Below are 22,466 nucleotides of genomic sequence, written 5' to 3' on the forward strand. Positions count from 1 at the left end.
AGGCCCCAGTTGGGAGGTCCCTCCCAGTGAGGAGGAACAGGATCAGGACCCACTTAGAGAAGCAGTCTGGCCACGTTTTGGTAGAGCATCTGTGCTGTGCTAAGGGATCCCTTCTGCCCCAGTTGGTTTGGACTTTCCAAAGCCTGAAGGCTGGAAGGGCTAAGTCACCCAAACAGCAAACATGGCGGCCTGCCCCTCCCCCTTGGAGCTCTGTCCCAGGTAGGTGCAGCACTGCTACTGGTGGCTAGCTGGAATTCCAGACCAGTAGGTCTTATCCTGTGCAGTGTTGTGGAAGTGGGGTCCGCAGACTATGGCTGCTTGGCCCCCTGGATTCAGCCTCTTTCCTAGGGGTAAGTACAGGGGTCTAACCTCTTGCTTTGCTGGAGTTGCAGTTACTTTTGCCGGAATGCCCAGGTAGCCAGAGTATATGAAGTTCCTGGTTCTCCACATACACCTGCTGTCCTGCCGGGACTCCATATAGCTCTGTGTGTGAGACTGAAGGCCCTGATGGAGTGGGCTCATGAGTGGATCTCCTGACCTGTGGGTTGCAAAAATCCATGGGAGAAGCATGGGTTCCCAGGACCACACATTCACTCACCACTTCTCTTGCCAGGGAGCTTCCCTTGGCTTTGTGTTGCTCCTGGATGTGCTGTTGTCCTGCCTTGCTTTTCTCTGTTCTCCACGGGACAAGTTATTTCCTTGATTAATCCCAATGCGAGAACCTGGATGTTTCCGTTGAAGGTACTATGTCTACTCTCACCTTCCATTCCACTCCGTGAGAGCTGCACACACTAGCTGCTTCTAGTCAGCCATCTTGGCCCTCTGGCCTATTTTTCTGTCATTACAGATTAATGTGATTTCTGAGCACAATGAAGGAGCAAAATGAAGCCTTATCTGAACCAGTGATCCAAGTCTAAGACCACACCCCCCACATCCCTTGGAGTTGACAGGAAGCTCCAGATACCCACCTCTCCATAGCCCAAACCTCAAAATCCTCCCACCCTGATGTCCCTTGAACCTATTATAACTCAACTAATGATAACATTTATCTCCATTTGTGACAGTCACCACGAGTATCCCAAGACACCTCTCAACTGCTACATTCTAACCTCCATAAGGTTGTGTCCACATCCCCTCTTTAGGTCACTCTCTCACCCCTCCCCTACTAATAAAACACAATGCACCCACGATAATTCCTCCATAGTCGAAGCCTCTTCTCTGAATGCCCCCTCTCCTGAGGACTCTGGATCCCCTGAAGCCCACTCACAAGGAGCAGATGATTTTTCTCTCCTACCACCACTGTACCACAGATCCTAAAAGTTGTGTAAGTGACTTTACTGCTTCTCATTGCTGCCTTTAGAGAGCAATCCCTCTCCTACCTCCCTAAAAACTTCCAGCTTTTGACAGCTAGTGTCACCAACCAGCTCTTATTGCTGTTGTCAGAAATATTCTCCCCTCATTTCTCAGACATTTTGTCTCTGAGAACATGGTCATTCTCAGTGGTAGTTGTCCTATCTTAATTCTTAGTGAGTTCAATGTCGATCATTCTAAAGCTAGACATGGTGGCGCTCACCATAGTCCTACCTACCCAGAAGACTAAGTTGGGAAGTTTGCCCAGGAGTTTGAGCCAGCCTGGGCAACCTAGCAAAACCCCCATCTCAAAAAAAAAATCATTCTGATAATCTGACAAACTAGCCCCTTCTGTTCCTTGAGCATTTCTCCTGCATGACATTGTCCTCAACTCCACATCAGTTACTCACTCATGTACTCACTCATGTAGCCATACCCTAGCCCTTGTCACTATAATTTTGGGAACCCCTCTGTAATCTCAATTTCAGACATCCCTCTTTCTGACCATACACCCCTCTCTTTTTAGCCCACTCACTTTGGACCCTATTTTCTTTCATCCTCACCAGAATCTCCAATCCATTGACCTTATCAGATTTTTACTGTCTCTTCTTCCCTTTATTGTCTTCTCTCTTCTCCTTTCCTAGCTCAGATGTCATGCTCAATTTACAACCACTCCTCTACATAATACCCTCCAGTATCCTGCCCCTCTCTCACTTTGTGTTGCTTGGCAAAATCACAACCCCTGGCTAAATCCAGCTATGTCCCCATGAGCCTGCACCCACACAACTAAAGCTGGCTAGGGGAAAATTCACAACCACATGACAACTCTCAGTTTAACTTCATGACCATGAACTTCAACCAGACTTTAATGCTGCTAGGCAATCATGCTACAGGTCTCCTGTCCCTTAATTTTCTGACTTTTCCAAGTTATTATTTTGTAACGTCTTTCTCCTCAAACTCCCAACACTATCTCCATATCCTGACTAACTCTTCCACTGCTTCCTATTTCAATAGAAAATTGAAGCCATCAGAAGAGAACTTCTACAGACTCCTACCACCACATCACTTCACCTACCTGCACCCACATCCGTATACATGGTCTTCCTGTTGATATCATACATGATTATTATGGGCTGAATTGTACCCCTCCAAAATTCATATGTTGTAGTCCTAACCCCCAGTATCTCATAATGTAACATAATTACCTCTTAAGTCAAAGCGAGGTCATTAAGATGGGTCCTAACCCAATACTACTGGTGCCTTTGTAAGAAGAGATAAGGACACAGATAACACAGACTGAGGGCTGACCATGTGAAGATACAGGGAGATGATGGCCATCTGCAAGCAAAGGAGAGAAGCCTCAGAAGACCAACCCTGTGAGACAATAAATGTGTGTTGTTTAAGCCACCCAATGTGTAGTATTTTGTTATAGCAATCTTAGCAAGTTAATATAATGATATTTCCAGACTGCCCTCTAAAGCCAGCCCCTCTCCTTTCCCACTAGATATCTTCTCCTATCAACTGAATGATATCACTACCTTTTTTCTCTCCCTTATCTCCAGCATTATCAATGTTGTGTTGTCTATTGGGTCATTTCAGTCAATCAGGATTAAATTATACTGTTATTTCTCATCTTTATTATATAACCCACACAAATATATATATAATCTTGGCTCCACTTCCCCACCTGCCATCACGCAATTCCCTTGCTCCCCTTTGATGCAAATCTCTTTTACAGACACATATGAAATATGTTTCTATCCATAATATAAGACATCACTTGAACCAGTGTTCCTGTCTAAGACTATACTCCCCTAGGCCTTCTACCTATATCAGTTTGGGGCCAAGAGGGAGCCCCAGATGACCATACTTTTCTATCTCCCACTAGCTCTGCCTGTTCTCTTCCTTACTCACTCTGCCCCAGCTGTAGCCTCCCTGCTGTTCCTCAAACAAGCCATACTCATTATTGTCTTAGAGCCTTTGCAATGTCTGTTTCATCTATCAGGAAAGTTCTTCCCCCAGGTAATGAGTTTGACTACTCTCTCATCCCCTTGTAATAGTGGTCTCTATTCAGTGTTCCCAATTTTTCCCCTCTCATTCTCTCTTGGGCACATTCTAATCAGGGGTCCACCTCCACAAATCTGTTGAAATTGCTCCTGTCATGGTCATGATCATGGCCATGAATGACTTCTTGTTGTTCAATCCAATGATCAATTCTTAGTCCTCACCTTACGTATCACCAGCATTGGGCACTGCTAACGAGTCACTCCTCTTTGGTTCACTTTCTTCCTGTGGCTCCCAGTTCAACACACTGTCTGATCTCACTGGGTGCTCCTTCTCAGTTTCCTTTACTGGCTTCTCCTCTTCTTCCAAACCTCTTAAAATGAGAATGCCGCAGGGCTCCGTCCCTGTTCTTTGCATTTCTGTGTGCACTCCCTTGGTGATCTCTTCCAGTCCAATAGCTAATATAAAATATTTCTAGGTTAACTTCCAAATTCATGTTTGCAGGCCAGATCTTCATCTTAAACTCCTGTCTGATACGTACAACTGCCTACTCAGCACCTCCACTCAATGTCTAATGGACATTTCAAACTCAAAATGTCATAGGCAGAACTAATCTGCTCTATAAAACCTATTGTTCCTATTGCCTTCCTCACTTCAATTGATGGCAACTCCATCTGTTCATCTGCTTGGAGCCAAAAACCTTGACATCACCTTCAATTTCTTTCTTTCTCTCCCACTACACATCCAATCCATCAGAAAATCATTTTTGCTCCACTTCAAAATGCATCCAAAATCCAACCACTTCTCACCATCTCCATTGGTACATGTAAGGTCAAATCCACCATCATATCTCTTCTGGATAACTGCAACAGCTTTCTAACATGCCTCTCTGCCTCCACGCTCATTCCCCTATGGTGGCACATTCTCAATGCAAAAATTAAAGTGATAATTTTAAAATATAAATCAAATCATGGCATTTCTCTGCTCAAAATCCTGCAAAGACACTGTATTCCACTTGGAATCAGAGTCAAAGTCCCTGCAGAAGCCTGACATTTTCTGGTTCTCCATTATATCTCTGACCTCTCATCTGCTCTCCTCATTCTGCCACAGCTGTGGCCTTCTTGCTATCCTTGAAACAGCCTGGGCTCACTCTTGCCATAAGACCATGGCAATGTCTATTCTGCCAGGAAGGAGTGCTGTTTTCCAGTAGAGCCACTCATTTAAATTATCTCACATTTTTCAAGGCTCAAATCTCACTATATCAATGAGACCTACCTGAACCATCCTACTTAATGCTGCAAACTGCCCACCCTGTTTTCTCTATCCCCCTTACCATCCTCTGTTTTTGCTTCATCACCATCTAACACACTATATAATTTATTTACTTATTATGCTAATTATCTTATTTCAGTCTTCCCCCATTGAAATGTAAGGTCTACAAGGGAAGATATCTCTGCTTTCTTCAATGATCCCAGGTACCTAGAATTGTGCCTACAATAAATATTTGTTAAATGAATCATTTTCTGGTGATTTTTGCATTATGACAAGTTAGATCATATCTGTGTGTAATCTTCTACAGTTGTTTTTTTCGCCTAACATTATGAATTTTCACCTAATATTATGCATCTCTAAACATTTTACCTGTGTTTATACTGTAACCAATAGAGGTGCATTTAAATGATATATAACATTCCATTATATGAATATTCCATAGCTAACTAATGCATTTCCATCCTCCTAGACATTTAAGTTGTTTCCAATTTTTTCTGTTACAAGCAATGCAGCAGTTAATGTTCTTGCAATAGCCTCCTCTTGGTCTATAAATGTCACCTAGAATTGAAATTGTTAGATGACATAGTACATGCATCTTCAACCGACTACACACTGCCAAATAAGTTTCCACAGTAATTGCATCAATTTACATTCATACCAGCAGTGTATGTGTCCCATTTTCCCCATATTCTTGCCAATATTTAGTATTTTCAGACTTCTTTAGCCAATTAAGTGGGTGAAAGTGAGTATCTCCCTAGTGTTTGAACCTGTATGTCCCAGATTATTTCATAAAGATGAGCATCTTTTTAAAATTATACTTTAAGTTCTGGGATACATGTGCAGAATGTGCAGATTTGTTACACAGGTATACATTTTCCATGGTGGTTTGCTGCATCCATCAACCCATCATCTACATTAGCTATTTCTCCTAATGCTATCCCTCCCCTAGTCCCCCACCCACCGACAGGCCCCAGTGTGTGATGTTCCCCTCCCTGTGTCAATGTGTTCTCATTGTTTAACTCCCACTTATGAGTGAGAACATGCAGTGTTTGGTTTCTGTTCCTGTGTTAGTTTGCTGAGAATGATGGTTTCCAGCTTCATCCATGTCCCTGAAAAGGACATGAACGAGTATGAGCATCTTTTTATAGGTTTCCTGGTTATATATATTTCCTCTTCTGTGAAGTATGTTTTCACGTCATTTGCCTGTTTTTCCTATAAGTTGTTTGTTTTTTAAGTATTGCTTCTTAGGGGTTCTTCCCATATTCTGTATCTAATTGTTGGTCAGCAATATATTTTGCAATAAGTTTCTCTAAGTCTGTTGCTGATCTTCTTTTTCAAATCCATGTTATGTTCATTTACAACAAATGTAACTGGAATAAAACTGTTTGAGGAAAAACATGACTTTTGGTATGTATGCAACTCTGCTGGTGAGAGCCATATATAAGAAAGTATCCTGTTAGGCAGATTTTCAAAATGTTTTATTTAAGTACAATATACATACACACATATCTTAGGTGTATATCTTGATAAATGTTTACAAAGTAAAGACACCCATGTAACCAGCTCTCAGATCAAGACACAGTACATTACCAACCTCCCCCCACCCCACCACAAGCTTCTTTTGTGCCCGTTTCCAGTCACTATGCCCAAGGATGATAACCACTCTCCTGACAATTAGTTTTGCCTCTTTTCTGCTTTAAATAAATGGGATCTTTCAGTATATACTCCTCTGTGTCTGGCTTCTTTTGCTCAACATTAGGTTTATGAGATTCATCCATGTTGTCATGAGTTTGTAGTTGTAGTTAGTTTATTCTCCTTTATGTGCTACGTTTTAATGTATACCACAATTCATTTATTCATTCTACTGTTGGTGGATACTTGTTTTTTTCAGTTTGGGACTATAACAAATAATGTGGTTATGAGCATATTCATAATATCTTTAGTGAATATACATATGCATTTTTCTTGGGTATATACCAAGAAATGGAGTTTCTGGTCATAAGGAATGCATAGGTTCAGCTTCAGTAGATAGAGCCAACTAGTTTTCCAAAAAGCTTGTGCCAATGATTGCTCGTCTTTTAACACTGATGTTATTTCTCATGTCTTTTATTATACAATGTTTGTGAAATCAAATATATCGATATTTTCCTTTAAAACTTGTTTTGGGATTTTGTTTAGGAAATTCTCTACTCTGGGGACATGATTTTTTTTTTTGGTTTTAAGATTTTGGTTGTGTATTTTGGTCTTTTATACATCTAGACTTTATTTTGTATAAGGCATGGATCTAGATTTTTCTTCAAGAAGAGAAACAACTGTCCCAATCACATTTATTAAATTATTCATCCTTTTTTCACTCCTTTGCAATGTCACTTCTTTCATATAGCAATTTATTGTATGTGCCTTTTCCAATTTTGTAATCAATGTTCCAAATTCCACAAAAAAATTGGCCCATTAATATTTTGATTGGAATAATATTGGATTTATGGATTAATTTGAGAAGAATGACCAATTTGCTGACTTAAAGTCTCCCCACATACAAATGGAGTATTGTTGGGAAAGACAACCCATCATGGTCCCTAAGCATTCATGCATGTTTTTTCTGAGTAGGCCAAAAATGTAAGGCACTGATGACTCTTCACCTTGGCCATTCTCAGGGCCATGTTTGCAGTGAGAAACCCTGAAGGATAAGGAAACATCACAAAGAGCCAGCTTATTTCCATTTTCTATAAAAGCAGTGGATCCTCCAAATGTGTTGTTTCTTTCCTGTAATGCAACCCACTGTGCAGCCATCCATCATTGGTCCTTTGCATTGCCCTTGTGGGATCTGGGGGGCATTGGGTACAAACACAAGCCAACAAGAAGTTCTAGCTACTGCTTTTTCTGAGTAATAAAGTCCTTTGCCTCTCACCCAAGATTCTCATGTCTTCTGACAGAATATATGAAACTGTGTGTGTCGTGTCAGGCTAATTTTAAGTTTGTAAATAGGGTCAAATTCTAGACCTTTGGTAGTTCCTGACAAGTATATTCCTCCACTTTCTGATTTTTATTGATTTTCCTTTAGTACAATCTCATACTTTTCTGCATAATGGTTTATACATCTTTGTTAGCTATCTTCCTAGTTGCCTGATAGATTTTGGGAATATCATGAATAGGTTATTTTTCCTATTGCATTTTCTAATTGATTACTGAATTCCACAGGCTTATACATGTCATTAGTATAGCTTCTCACATGGAATAATGCACTGTTTCCCTTAATAGAATGTTGGCTTCTCTTGAGAGCAGAAACCATGCTTTATTCATGTCTATATTCTCCTAATGAAACATTTAATTCAACTAATATTTATTGAGCATTGTTATGATTTAAATATGGTTTGTGCCCACCAAAACTCATATTGAGACTTAGTCCCCAATGTAACAGTGTTGAGAGGGGGTGGAACCTTTAACAGGCTTCTGGGTCATTAGAGATTCACTCTCATGAAGGGATTAAAGCAGTCTGGTGGGAGTGAGTCAGTTCTTACTCTTTGTGGGACTGGATTGGTTATGCAAGTGCAAGTTGTTGCAAAGTGAGGTTGCCTCTTGTGTTTTGTGTTTTACTCTCTTTGCCGGGACCTGGTTTCCCTTCCATTTCTCTGCCATGTTTTGCCACAGTACAAAGCCCTCATCAGAAGCTACCAGATGCAGCTGCCCAATCTTAAATTTCCCAGCCTGCAGAACCATGAGCTAAATAAACCTCTTTTGATTGTAAATGGCCCAGTTTCAGGTATTCACTTATAGCAACACAAAATGGACTAAGACAAGCATCTACTATGTATCAGATGCTAAATAAAAAGAAGTATACAATCATAAATAAAGTGGCTGCTCTCAAGAAATTTATAAAATGTGAAGAAGACAGAGCTGCAAAATATTTCTGTTAAGAAAGTCAGATTGGCCAGGTGTGGTGGCTCACGCCTATAATCCCAACACTTTGTGAGGCCGAGGCTGATGGATCACCTGAGGTCAGGAGTTCAAGAACAGCCTGGCCAACATAGGAAAACCTCGACTTTACTAAAAATACAAAAACTAGCCGGGCATGGTGGTGCACACCTGTAGTCCCAGCTACTTGGAGGCTGAGGTGGGAGAATTGCGTGAACCCAGGGGAGGCAAGATCACACCACTGCACTCCAGCATGGGTAACACAGTGGGGCTCCGTCAAAAGAAGAAAAAAAGAAAAAAAAAGTAACATTATGTATCATAACAAAGGTATGAACAAAGTACTGTGGGAATAGGGGCAGTTCATCGTGACTTGGAAGATTCTGGAAGTCTTCAAACAGTAAGTAGTGTTTCAGTTGGGCCTCAGACAGTGATCTAGACTGGTGCAGATGGAGAGCTAGGGAAGGGAGGTAACTTCTGATACCATACCTGGCATTCAGAGTCTTCCACAATATAGTCCCAAACTATCTTCCCAAACCTAGCTGCTATGTCCTCCAGGAAATAAAAGTTAGTCTTTCATGCCAAATTAATCCATCAATCATATTCTAAACTCAAAATCTTTGAGTTCCCACCTTACTGTTTTGCACTATAGCACAATGACTAAGAGCAAAGTATCTAGAGCCAGAGGAATATGGATTCTGGCCCAGATTCTACAACTTACTGGCTATGAAGTGTTGGGCAAGTAAAGCTAGAAATGGTGCTTATCTTATAGTACTGTGTGATCAATCAGGTAATTCTTGTAAAACTGGCATGGTACCTGGTGCAGAGTACAATATTATGAAGGCTACCTCTACTGTATCCATCCCTCTAATCTCAAGTCAATTAAAACATACTTACTGTATATCCACTATGTGCAATAGATTGTATTAAGTATCATGAAGAACAAAGATGAATAAGACCCTATTTCTGCCCAGCGACATGTCAGGTGGAGAATAAAAAGTATGCACACAAATAGGCCAGGTGCAGTGGCTCACGCCTGCAATCCCAGCACTTTGGGAGGATGAGGCAGGAGGATCACTTGAGGTCAGGAGTTGGAGACAAGCCTGGCCAACAGGGCAAAACCACGTCTCTACTAAGAATACAAAATTTGCTAGGCGTGGTGGCCTGCGCCTGTATTCCCAGCTACTCAGGAGGCTGAGGCAGGAGAATTGCTTTAACCCAGGAGGTGGAGGTTGCAGTGAGCTGAGATAGTGCCACTGCACTCCAGCCTGGGCAACAGAGTGAGACTCTGTCTCAAAAAAAATGTGTGTGTATATATATATATATATATATATACACAAATAATCATGAGGCAAAGCAAATCAAAAGAACTGGATTCTTCTAGCTCTGGCCCTTGATAGCATGAAAAAGTCAGACCACATGATCATCAAGACCACTTCTAAGTCTAATAATTCTATGACATCTATGATTTTAAATGTTACATCAAGGTTAATAAGTACCAGGGGAAAGTGAAAAAGAGGGAAATCTGATTCTACCTAAGGGAGTCCAAGAAGCCTGCATAGAGGAAATGACATTTGAATTGGGCCTTTAAAAATGGATAGCATTTGTTGAAGGAAGAAATGGGTGCAATGGAATTACAGGAAGAGGGGAAAAGAACAAAGAGAAATGTAGGGCGCACTTGGGAAACATCCAGTAGTCTTATGTGGTTGGGACATCGAGATTCATAATATTTAAGTAGAGGAAAATCAGGTGAAAAAAGTAAGCTGGTGTCAGATTATGGAGGACCTTGAATGTCATGCCAAGTGGTTTGGATTTTATCTTGTAAGCTATTCACATTGGACAGTGACAAGAAAATCCATTGAAAAGAGTTGTGGTAGTTGTTCAGGTATAAAATAAGAAGAGACTAAACTAAGGCTGTGGGTCTAATAATTGAAAATTAAGGAGAGAAGTCTTTTGGCGGTTTTTCATATACTACTCTGTGTATATTGTTGAATGATTTTTAATCAAACAGGTTTGGAGAGCAGGACCCATTCATTCATTCATTCTACAAATATCCATTGAGCACTTAGTATGTGCATGACAGTCTGGGCACTGGAAATAGAGTGATGAGTGAGAGAGTCAAGTTCCCTATATGTTAGTACCCTTTGTGCTGAAAGTACCAGAAAATGATGATACCATTGGAAATGGGAAGGCTAGGGACACATTGGTAGGGAGAATAAAGAGTTTAGTCTTGACATATTTGGAATGCCTATATATCAGTGAAAATATCAAGTAGGCAGTTAGATACAGATATCTTGAGCTTTTATGTACTCTATCTCAGAGTTGACCTTTTTTGTCAACTCCATCTCCATTGTCATAATACATTTTTTTAAGGTTTGCTGTTTACTTTTTGAAAACCTAAGGAATTAGTGGCATCTTTATAGATAATAACATAGTTCATTATGTTAATATATGTTATACTGAATATGTCAACATGAGGCTTCAACACATATAAATTGATTTCTTAACAGATATATATTTTTTCTCTTAAAATAGAAGGACATTGTATGTAAGAAACTCATTATAATCCCATTTATGATAATCTGCTTTACTGCTAGTAATTGTTTAAAAACAGTAAGGAATAAATAAAAATCCCAAAAAAGATGTATTGAACACTATGAAGGATATTATGAAACTTGGAGAAACATTAAAATTAGAATTTCAACCATTATTTCAACCATTATTTTTGTTTACATTAAAACTCAACAGTTGGCCGGGCGTGGTGGCCCACACCTGCAATCTCAGCACTTTGGGAGGCTGAGGCTGGCAGATCACGAGGTCAGGAGTTCAAGACCAGCCCGGCCATCATAGTGAAACCCCGTCTCTACTAAAAATACAAAAATTAGCTGGGTATGGTGGTGTCTGCCTGTAGTCCCAGCTATTCAGGAGGCTGATGCAGGAAAATCACTTGAACCCAGGAGGTGGAGGTTGCAGTGAGCCGAGATTGCGCCACCACACTCCAGCTTGGGCAACAGAGTGAGATTTCGTCTCAAAAACAAACAAAGAAACAAAAAAAAAAGCTCAACAGTTACGTTTTGCTGAAATTAAAATCTCAACAGTAATTTTGTGAAAAGAAAATCTCAGCACCTATTTCTGTACTTATTGATAAGAATAGTTAAGAAACTCTTGAGGAATAAGAATGAAGCGGGAAGACTTTCCCTATCAGATATCAAGACATTTATTATTATTACTGCTACAGGTAATAAGGCAATGCTGTACTGGCACAAGATTAGATAAATAAACTGGTGGAATAGAACAGACAGGTCAGAAATAGTCCCAATAATATATGAACACTTGGTATTTGACAGAGTTGGCATTGTAACTGAATGGGAGAAGGAAAGACTTTTTAACAAATGATATTAGGGCATTGGATATTCACAAGGAAAAAAATTAGACCTCTATTCTCATACTCTACATGAAAATTAATTCCAAGTATATTAAAAACCTAAATGTGAAAGTCAAAACCATAAAAATTGTAAATGTTATCATAGTATAAAGGAATATTTCATGATATTTTAGTATAGGAAGATTCCTTTGAAAAGACACAAAAAGCACTTACCGTAAGAAAGGATTGATAACTTCGATATCTATCTTATAATTAGAACTTATGTTTATCGAAAGAAATCATTAAAATGGAAAAGTAAGTGACAAGGTGGGGAGAGATGTATGGAACACATATAAAGGAGAAAGAACTAAAATTAAAACAACTTCTACAAATTAACTTGAAAAAGTCATACAACTCAACAGGAGAAAATGACAAATGTCTAGAATAAATGCTACACAAAAGAGGAAATCCTAATGTTCAGTAGGCATGTGAAAAGATGCTCAACATTATTAGTCATCAGGAAAATCAAATTATGAGATGCCATTTACACCAACTAGATAGGCAAAAATTAAGAAGTCTGATGATACCAAGTGTTGGCCAGCAGGTGGAGCAATGAGAACTGTTAAACCTGGCTAGTAAGGGTGTGAATTGGTACATGCCTTGAGGAAGTTAGGTATCATCCAATTAAATTGAAGGTGCTCATATTCCATAAACCAGTAATTCCATTCTTACATAAGTGCCCTAGAAATACCTGTGTTTATATACACTACCAAGAACATTGATGGTAGCACCGTTTTGTAACAGTCAAAAATAAGATTTCATCTCACCCCAGTTAAAATGGCCATTATCAAAAAGACAAAACAAAAAAAAAAAAACAGAATCTGGCAAGGATGTGGAGGAAGGGGAACTCTCATACACCGTTATTGGGAATGTAAGATGGTACAGCCATTATGGAAAACGGTATGGGTGTCCCTCAAAAAACTAAAAATAGCACTACCATTATGATTCAGCAATCTTGCTGCTGGATATATATCCAAAAAAATATTTAACAATATATTGAAGAGATATCTGCACTCCTATGTTTATTGCATCACTATTTACAAGATCCAAGTTATGGAATCAACCTAAGTGTCCATCAGTAAATAAATGGATAAAGAAAATGTGATAATATGTACACGATTTAATAGTATTCAGGTATTTAAAAAAGAATGCAATCCTGTCATTTGTGGCAACACAGATGAGCTTGAAGGATTTTATGTGAAGTGAAATAAGCCAGGCACAGAAAGACAAATATCACATGTCCTCACTCATGTGGGAGCTAAAAAGTTTCAAGGAGGTGGAGAGTAGAACTGTGGTTGCCAGAGGCTGGGAAGGGTGCTGCAGAGGGGCGAATGAAGAGAGATTGGTTAATGGGCGCAAAAATACAGTTAGAGAGAAGGAATAAGTTCTAGCGTTCAATAGCACAACAGAATGACCACAGTGTTTTGTTGTTGTTGTTGTTGTTGTTGTTGTTGTTGTTTTAGACGGAGTCTCGCTCTGTTGCCCAGGCTGGAGTGCAGTGGCATGATCTCAGCTCACTGCAAGCTCCGCCTCCCGGGTTCATGCCATTCTCTTGCCACAGCCTCCCGAGTAGCTGGGACTACAGGCACACCCCACCACGCCCAGCTATTTTTTGTATTTTTTAGTAGAGACGGGGGTTTCACCATGTTAGCCAGGATGGTCTCGATCTCCTGACCTTGTGATCCGCCCGCCTCGGCCTCCCAAAGTGCTGGGATTACAGGCGTGAGCCACCGCTCCCAGCCGTGTATTTCAAAATAGCTAGAAGAGAAGATTTGTAATGTTCCTAATGCAAAGAAATGATAAATGTTTGAGCTGATGGATATCCCAATTACCTTGATTTGATCATTACACATTGTACACATGTATCAAAATATCACGTGTACCCCATAAACATATACAATTATTATACATCAATAAAACTAATAAACTGTAAAAATAAAACCTGCAAACAACCAGAATGTTCCTCAAAGTTATCATGAATAAATCATGGTATATTTATACAATGGTAAACTGTACAGCAATAAAAATGGATCAACTACAGCTATCTGCAATATCGATGAGTCTCACAAGCAATGTGGAATGAAACAAGATAGTCACAATTCCAAGTTTAAAAAGCATTTAATGTTTGAACATCTGTAAAACAAAACTGTTGTTTAGGGATGCTTATAAGGAAGAAAACGTATAAACATACGCAAAGAAATGATTATTACAAATGTCAGCATAGGGGCTACACCTGAGATGGAGGGAGGGATGTCATCAGTGGTGGGGGGAGAGGAGTAGGTTATTAAAGGGCTCTATTTCTTGCCCTGGCTGGTTATTACATGGGTGATGGCTTTATAAATGTTCTTTAAACTGGTAATTCTCTTCTGAATGTATGTTTTCCTAATGAAATAGAAAGTAGGGTCACTAGTTGGAAATGATGAGGGAGGGAGTATTAAAAGATTTGAGGAAAGGAAGATGATATGAAAGAACCAGAGACATTGGAGAGTGAACAGACTAGAGAAATACAGTATTTTTATCTTTTCTGAAAGCTTTTTATATTGTTTCTGATTTATTATGCTTTTTCTCTCACATGCAACGATATTTTATTAACTTTAACATACTACACTATATATAGTTATCCCAGTAAAATTATAATGCTATTTAATGTTTAAAAATAAATTGTAAACGCAAAATTAAGTCAAAATATACCATATAATGATTTGTCACAAAACATTAGTAATTTATTATTTCAACTTGAGCTTTAGAAAAGCTGATGTCGTTTATATTTAGAAAAAAATGTATATCATGCATATATTGTGTTGTATGATGGCTTTTTATTCTTTTACTTTTGACTTTTTATACCAAGTAATTTTAGTGTTAAATTGTATATTTTATGTGTTTAAATAGATATAGATATTTATTACCTCCTTATTTTATTGATCTCAACTCCTAAAAGTCATTTTTAATATCAGAAAACATAGCCACATTAACATCACTAAACTAAATATTAACATTGACATTTAAAATTACTTGAAAACGACTATGCCCTTAAATTTTGCTGAGAACATTTAAGTGGAAAAAGTTGTCAGGTCTGTATAATTTTACAGTATTGCCTAGGGTTTCATATGAACCGATTTGAAAAACTCAATTATTTAAATTACAACTTACTTTAGTTGTAAATCCACGTTTATATTATAATTGCATAGCTTCAGGCTTCAACATACACAATGTAAAGTTTTTATAAGGGCAAATATAGTAAATTTAAGCAATTATTAGCAATTTAGCTTTAAAATATACTCTGAGGGGAAAGTACCCTAACTTTTTCCTCTGCTCTCACACCATGGCAATCAACACAGAATATTTCCATGTCCAAATGTGTGGGGTTTTCCCACACACTAAGTGAGCAATCAGTTCTGCAGCGAACACCAGATGGGTGTACTCCAATTCCATTCTGACACAATCTACCTGTAGATAGCGTCATATCCCACAAGCTGAGGACTGGGTTTCACAGGACTGTTCCCAGACCCTTCAGACACCAGTTGCAAATCCAAGCCTCCAGAACTTCTGACAGATGGGCTTCAATTTTTAGTTCACATGACCCCTTCTTTGGGTTTAATTTGCCAGAAAGGGCCACAGAACTTAGGGAAATACTTAACGTTTACCACTTTATTATAAAGGATATATCAAAGGACACATGAAGAGATGCATAGGGTGAGGTACTGCAGAAGGGGCTCAGAGCTTCTGTGCCCTCCCTGGGGCACCACCCTCCAGGAACCTCCACATGTGCAGCTATCTGGAAGCTCTCAAACCCCAGTGCTTTGGGGTTTTTATGGAAGCTTCATTGCATAGGCATGATTGATTAAATCATTGGCCACTGGTGATCAACTTAACCTTCCACCCCTCTTCCCTCCCTGGAGGTCGGAATGAGGTTGTTAAGTCCCAACCCTCTAATGGTGTCTTGGTCTTTCTGGTGACTAGTTCCCATCCTGAAGCAACCAGGGGCTGCCAGCCATTAGCCAATCATTAGCATACAAAAAGATATCACTTTGGAAATTCTAAGGATTTTAGGAGTTGTATGCCAGGAAACAGGATCAAAGACCAAGTGTGTATTTCACAATATCACATATACCGTGTGAGTTTTCATTTCATTATATTCTGTAATAACTGTGGCATTGTCAGAGATAAAACACAGTCTTTTAAAAAATAATTTGGATCTACAAACATTGAATCTAGGAATATTGAAAATTGATGTATGCAATTCTCAGATAGTTCAGGGAAAAAATATCCTGTGTGTGTATAGACAGAGTGCACACTTAAATAATAAAGCAAATGGGGAGAAATATTAATAATAGGGGAATTAGGGTAAAAGGGACATGGGTGTTCTTTCAGCTTTATTTATGCTTGCAACATTTTTAAAAGTTTGAAATTATTTTTAAAAAAGAAGTTAAAATGAAGAAAGGGACATGGATGGACAGAATGACATAAGTGGAAATCACCAGTGTACTTGGGAGATAAATGCATCTTTTTCCTTTCCTTATGCAGACTCTGCGTTCATACTTTCTTGAATCCACAAGTTGAGTACTGTCCCAACACATCCCGATCTGCAGATGTGGAAACTCATCTTCAGCTCTCCTGGAGCAGCCATTTTCTGCCAACCTTGGTGGCAAATGCTCTCTGACATCATACCTCCAACAATTGTATCTTTAATTTCTGTGGCATTCAGTGAGAAGTTCTCACTGCTAAATCTACAACCAAGTAAGACAAATACAGGACAAATTTGGTTCAGTAAGGACATGCAAGAGGAGGGCATTACTAAGATATCTGTAGGGGGAAACTATAACACATGTCATCTTGGAAATCCTCAAAATCCTAGAGTTGAAATAAATGGGACAGTTATACAGTGTGATTCTGTTTGTGAAATTTCAGTTCCTGAACTGGTGCTAAGAGCAAACATGCCATCAGTAACACAAACTCATCAAATGTTCCAGTTGAAAGTAATTTTTTATTATTGTTATTATTATCAGCAGCAGCATCATTATCATTAGCACAAAACTAAATCCATTATTAAAAGAAAACAAAAACACAGCCCAAAGGCATGTGTCCTGCTGACAGTGAGTCAATAACTTTATCTTTGTGTACAAGGGACAGCACCCTGAGGATATACCACATCACAGCTTGATAATCAATTCAATAATTCGACCAACGTTATTGAGCACCTAGGCACAATGGAAGATTTAAAAATGCATACAAGAATCCCTGCTTTCAATGAGTTTTACAGTCTAGTAGGAGGTATTGAAGAATACAAGAACACAGGGTCACATGAGATTAGTGACATAATGGAATCAGTACCATGTATGAAATGCTGTTAGAATCGGGCATCACAGAGGCCAGGCGCAGTGGCTCAGGCCTGTAATCCCAGCACTTTGGGAGGCTGACGTGGGTGGATCACCTGATGAGGTTGGGAGTTCAAGACCAGCCTGACCAACATGGAGAGACCCGATCTCTACTAAAAATACAAAATTTGCCGGGCATGGGTGGTGGGCGCCTGTAATTCCAGCTACTCGGGAGGCTGAGGCAGGAGAAGAATCACTTGAATCCGGAAGGCGGAGGTTGCATGAGCCGAGATCATGCCATTGGCACTCCAGTCTGGGCAACAAGAGCGAAACTCGGTCTCAAAAAAAAAAAAAAAAAAAAAAAAGAAAGAAAGAAAAGAAAAAGAAAGGGGCATCACAGAGACTAATGTTAAAGAGACTAATGTCACAGAAATTAATGTCACATTCAGTTGGGGGAAATCAAGAGGCTCCATAGAGAAGGTGACCTCTGAGCTGGGCTTTGAGGAGCTGGAAGGATTTTGGTAGACTGGCATGTGAAGAAGGAGCACTGCAGGTGGAAAGAATAGTGTGGGCCAAAGTATGGCCATGGGAAAGTTCATGGAATGTCTGGGGAGAGAACAAGAGTTCATTATGGCTAGTGTTTGGGGTTTATGTAAGTGGAGTGACAATATGTTGAAAGTTATATAAGGACCATATTTTGAATGGCTCTGATTTCTAAGGCTAAGATTAGTGATCTTTATGTCATAGTAACTACATTAACCACATCAACAAAATATGCAATTATCTGTGAAAAGATATGGTCACTTCACTTCCAGGTTTTTTAGGGAAACTCAAATGGTTTTTAGGCAATGTTATCACCTTGCTCTCAGAAATGTCCTAGCAGATAACACCAAGCAGACTATAGCAAATGTTTCTATTTTGCATGGAATTAAATCTCTTCTTTCAAAGTTTTATCCTTTCCATCCATGGGCCACACTTCTTCGCACTCCCATCTCCAGCCCCACTAGTTCTTGTGGCACCTGATGAGTTCACACAAGCCTAATTTGGGATTTCCAGTCACAGCTGCTACCCTGAAAGTAGGACCCACAGCCTTGAGAAGTGAGAGGTGGTGGTAGAGGCAGTGAACAATGTCATGAAAATGTAGCCATCTGAGTTTTATGGAATTCCCATCCTAAGAGTCAAGCATAGTTCTTTGAAATTGGAGTTCCACTCAGTTTGGTCTGGAGGACACCTAGAGGGGCCCCAAAGCTCAAAGTGCCTAAGTAAGGTCATCTTTTTAAGTTTCCACTTATTGCCAAGGAATTCCTTAAAGGAATGACACTTAATCTGGGTTACATGTTATTTAAAGGCCTCCTGGCTCTGAGGCTACTGAAGCTGTGGAGAGACTGGGGCGAACATTTCTTTTTGACTAAGGAATCCTGTTGGGCTTTGTCCTTGCTCAACAGGTTGGTAGTTGGGAACTTCTCCCATGCAATGAGTTTACAGATGCTAAAGGATGGCTGTATTAGGCAACTGAGCCAAAGAAGTAAGCTATATAGAACCAACCAGGGAAGATTTAGAATAACAAAGCTGCCATGGCCACACGTTCTGCAGCTAGTCAGTCTTCAGCTCTTTCCTGGAGTGCGACTTCCTCTGCAGGAAGTCATGGATTGCTGTAGTGAGGCCCCATGTCACACTGGACCTTAGGATGACCAGGGAGCCTCCACGGTAGATCAGGAGCAGCTTTCGACCCCGAGTGTTCCACACATCCTGGGCAGAGGCCCACAGGCTTGGCATGTTCTGCCATCCAATATGGGACTGCATATTAGCAACCAGCACAATCAGAGGATACAGAACTAGGCAGGTGATTGTTCCATTGACACTACCAGACACCAAGGCAGGAACCCAATGGGGCAGGCCTTGCTCTGCCAGGCCATCCTGGATGGGGTCCTTGAAAGAAAAATATAGAGCACTCCCCAGGCTGTTCCTGGCCAGGACAGGCCAGAAACCACGATAGTAACCCAGTGACAGCCGCCCCCAAAGCCCATAAGAGTTGAATTCCTTGAGAATGCTGAAGGTGCTGGGGAAGCGAGCTTGCTTGCGACCATCCTGGAGCACATTTTGCACCCTTTCAAAGGGACTGAGTGCCACAGCCTCCACCACGCCAGACATGAGCCCTGCAGCCCAGCGGTGTCCCAGGGTGTGTGGCCCAACAGGAGAGAGAAAGCACAGCAGGCTATCATAAGTCCCAAACAGAAGAGTCCCTTGCAACGTCTTGGAGAGAAGAGGAGGGTAGATTCCCCGGTAGAAGTATTGAGGACCTTCGTGCCAAAGCTGTCTCACAGCCTCTGACACTGCCATGGCATGGATCTGTTGCCGGAACACAACCTTATAGATAGGAAACGTCAGAAAAGTAGACATAAAGTTGGAAACGGCCCCAAGGGCGTAGGCCTGGGAATGCCAGCTTTTCTTTCCTGGAGCCTCTGCTCGTGTCCTGTGCTGAAGCTCCTTCCCGGGAGAGTGGTTCTGCTCCCCCATGCTGAAGACAACTGTGTGCAGATGGAAGAAACTGGCAAGGGTGGAAAAAAAGAGATTAGACTGACCAATTAATTCTGTTGGCAAGCATTTTCATTGCTTAATTAGAAATGAACCCTAAGAAACTCAGGTCGACGGAAACAAGCAACTCTTTGAGCCAGTTTCTGATATATAAGCACACCCTTAAGAAATTAAGAATTCATTAACTTTAAATTAAAAGAAAGGCAATCAGTTTTTCTGAACAGAGCCACCACTACAGTATTTTGCTGACACAGCAAATATTCCAATATTCAAAGGATTACAACGGAAAAACATGAAATAGAGGAGGGGAAGACTCCAAAACTTAATGCATCAACTTTCATGACATGAAACTGCATTTTATAAACTACTTGAATAATACATTACTATTCTCTTTTTTAAAAAATCTGGCACTATCTTGTAGAGGCAGAAAGGCATTTAACAGTTGAAGTGCAATGCTTTCTCTAAAAGTTGGTATTAAATTTGGGGAGGGGGAATCTCCCCTCGCCTTTCTCTCCATAGATTCCTGCCCAAGTTGTAGCTGTTTCATGGCAACGCCCAGCCCCCCTCTAGCAAGTGAGGAAAGGAAAGAGCAGCTGCTTCTGGAAGTTCAGTGCCTAAAGACTCAGCACCTGGCAACTTCTAAGCCTAACCTTGAAGACCTGTAGCTATATAATAGAGCAAGGTTTCTTAACCTCGGTGCTATTGACATTTTGGGCAGGATAATTTTTTATTCTTGGCGCCTGTCCTGTGCATTGGAGGATGTTCAGAGGCTCCCTGGCTTTGGCTCAGTGCGTGCCAGTAGCACCAGTGGTGACTTACACAGTGTGATGACCAAAAATATCTTGAGACCTTGCCAAATGTCCCCTGGGAGGCAAAACCTGGCTTAGAACCACTGTACTAGATAGAATAGGCAGTGCAAGGACCCCAAACTATTGCTCCTTACCCCAGAAAGGCCAGGAAGCAGATGGCTAGTATGAGAAGCAATTTGGAAGCCAGGACATATGAAGGAACTTTGGGATCTAAAGAAAAAATGAATGCTCAGTGCAGATCTGAGGGAGTTTGCCGGGGAGGAAAGAGGGGTTCCCTGGGCTGACGAGACAGGGTGTACAGTAGCCAGAGCTGCCACCTCAGGGAAAGGAGCACAGAGATGTGTGAGTGTGGGGCAGGAGGACAGGGGAGAGGGGGAGGGGCACGATGGCCAGGATGGAGGGCTTCCATCTACAGTGACAGGGACAAGAAGTCTGGCAGGATCTGCAGACCTACAGGTTTCATACAGAACCCTGGGCTATGTGGTGGGGGGCATGAAGGTTGGGACTCTAATTAAGCTAGCAGGCTGATGGGGGACCAGAGAGTCCAGGCTGAGGTCCCCAGGGAGGAGTGGAAGTCACACACTGCAAGAAGCCCAATGCAGCCTTCCCGAGGCTGCCAGGCCAAGAATCCGCCTTGGCGTACTATTCCTTCCAAAATCACTCCCATCAGCTCTGCTCTTCCCTAGCCCCTTCTCCCTGCTCCATCCATCTCCCCACAATCCCATTCCTATCCCCACTGCTCCATCCATATCCCCATAATCTCATTCTATACCCCCTGCTCCATCCATATCCCCACAATCTCATTCGTATCCCCCTGCTCCATCCACATCCCCACAATCTCATTCATAACCCCACCCTGTTCCATCCATATCCCCACATTCTCATTCCTATCCCCTTTGCTCCATCCATTTTGTCACAATCTTACTTTACCACCACTCCCCTCCCATGGAGCCACACTCACCTCTTGGTGGAGGGAGATGGAGGCTCAGCCTCCTGTACTCTGCCCATCACCATGTCCCCCTACCCCCACATTCCATGATGGCCTTAAGCCTCAGCCTCCTTTACCCTCATAGCCAGTACACTGGGAGGGCCCCTCTGCCTCTGACCCTTTAGCTGAGAACAGAGCAGGAGTAAAAGCTCAAGAGGCCCACTATTTGCATCCCTTTAGGCCACCTCTGGCCCCTGGCAGCCCCACTTCCATTTCTCCAGAGCCAAAGGGGACTCCTCCCAGATACCCAGGCCGCTAAATCCACAGAAGCCCCCAACAGCCCTCAGCTCTCTTACTAAAGATCTTCTTTCCAAAGTCTTACCTTCACCTAAATAAGGACAGGTGGTGAGGTAAATATTTGTCCTTTCTTCTACCTCAGAGTGCAGTAATGTTCCATTTCCTCCCTACCATTTATAAACGTGTTCACTGACACCATGAGGCAGGATGATTTAGCAGAAAGAAAACTGGGCTAGGATTTGGCAGTACAAGGATTCCCAACTATTGCACCTACCCCAGAAAGGCCAGGAAGCAGGTGGGGTAGTATGAGATAACTAGCATTCTAAGTGAGTTTTGTTATTAACTTGATGTGTGACCTTGATGTGTGACCTTTAGAAGTTCAATGACATCTTGGAGCCTTACCCACCTGAGCTGTAAATGGAGAAGAAAGGGCAAAATAATTTTTAGTCATCTCCATACTGTATCTGTCAGAGGGTGTTGATATGGGGGCATTCAGGTCAATAGTTGATAGAGGGATTGTACTTTTCAATCCCCAACTCCTGCCATTTTTGTAAATCATTTTGAGGGATTAAAGGTGAACAATAATTGAGAAACATCAAACCTTAATATGTAATCCATTTTAT

The 22,466-nt window shown here is 41.0% G+C and overlaps 1 protein-coding gene across 1 annotated transcript; it reads right to left on the reverse strand.

Moving 5' to 3' along the window:
• Window positions 1–18,867: 18,867 nt before the first annotated feature.
• SLC25A53 (solute carrier family 25 member 53) lies at window positions 18,868–19,791 on the reverse strand. The gene has a single exon (XM_025371665.1). It carries the CDS (start codon window positions 19,789–19,791, stop codon window positions 18,868–18,870), a length of 924 nt encoding a protein of 307 aa, XP_025227450.1.
• Window positions 19,792–22,466: the final 2,675 nt, after the last annotated feature.

Source organism: Theropithecus gelada, chromosome X (assembly GCF_003255815.1).
Source record: "Theropithecus gelada isolate Dixy chromosome X, Tgel_1.0, whole genome shotgun sequence".
Classification (NCBI taxonomy): domain Eukaryota; kingdom Metazoa; phylum Chordata; class Mammalia; order Primates; family Cercopithecidae; genus Theropithecus; species Theropithecus gelada.

Bases quoted from the DNA above. Each gene is read 5' to 3' on its own strand.
- SLC25A53 (XM_025371665.1), bottom strand. From the start codon at position 19,791: ATGGGGGAGCAGAACCACTCTCCCGGGAAGGAGCTTCAGCACAGGACA.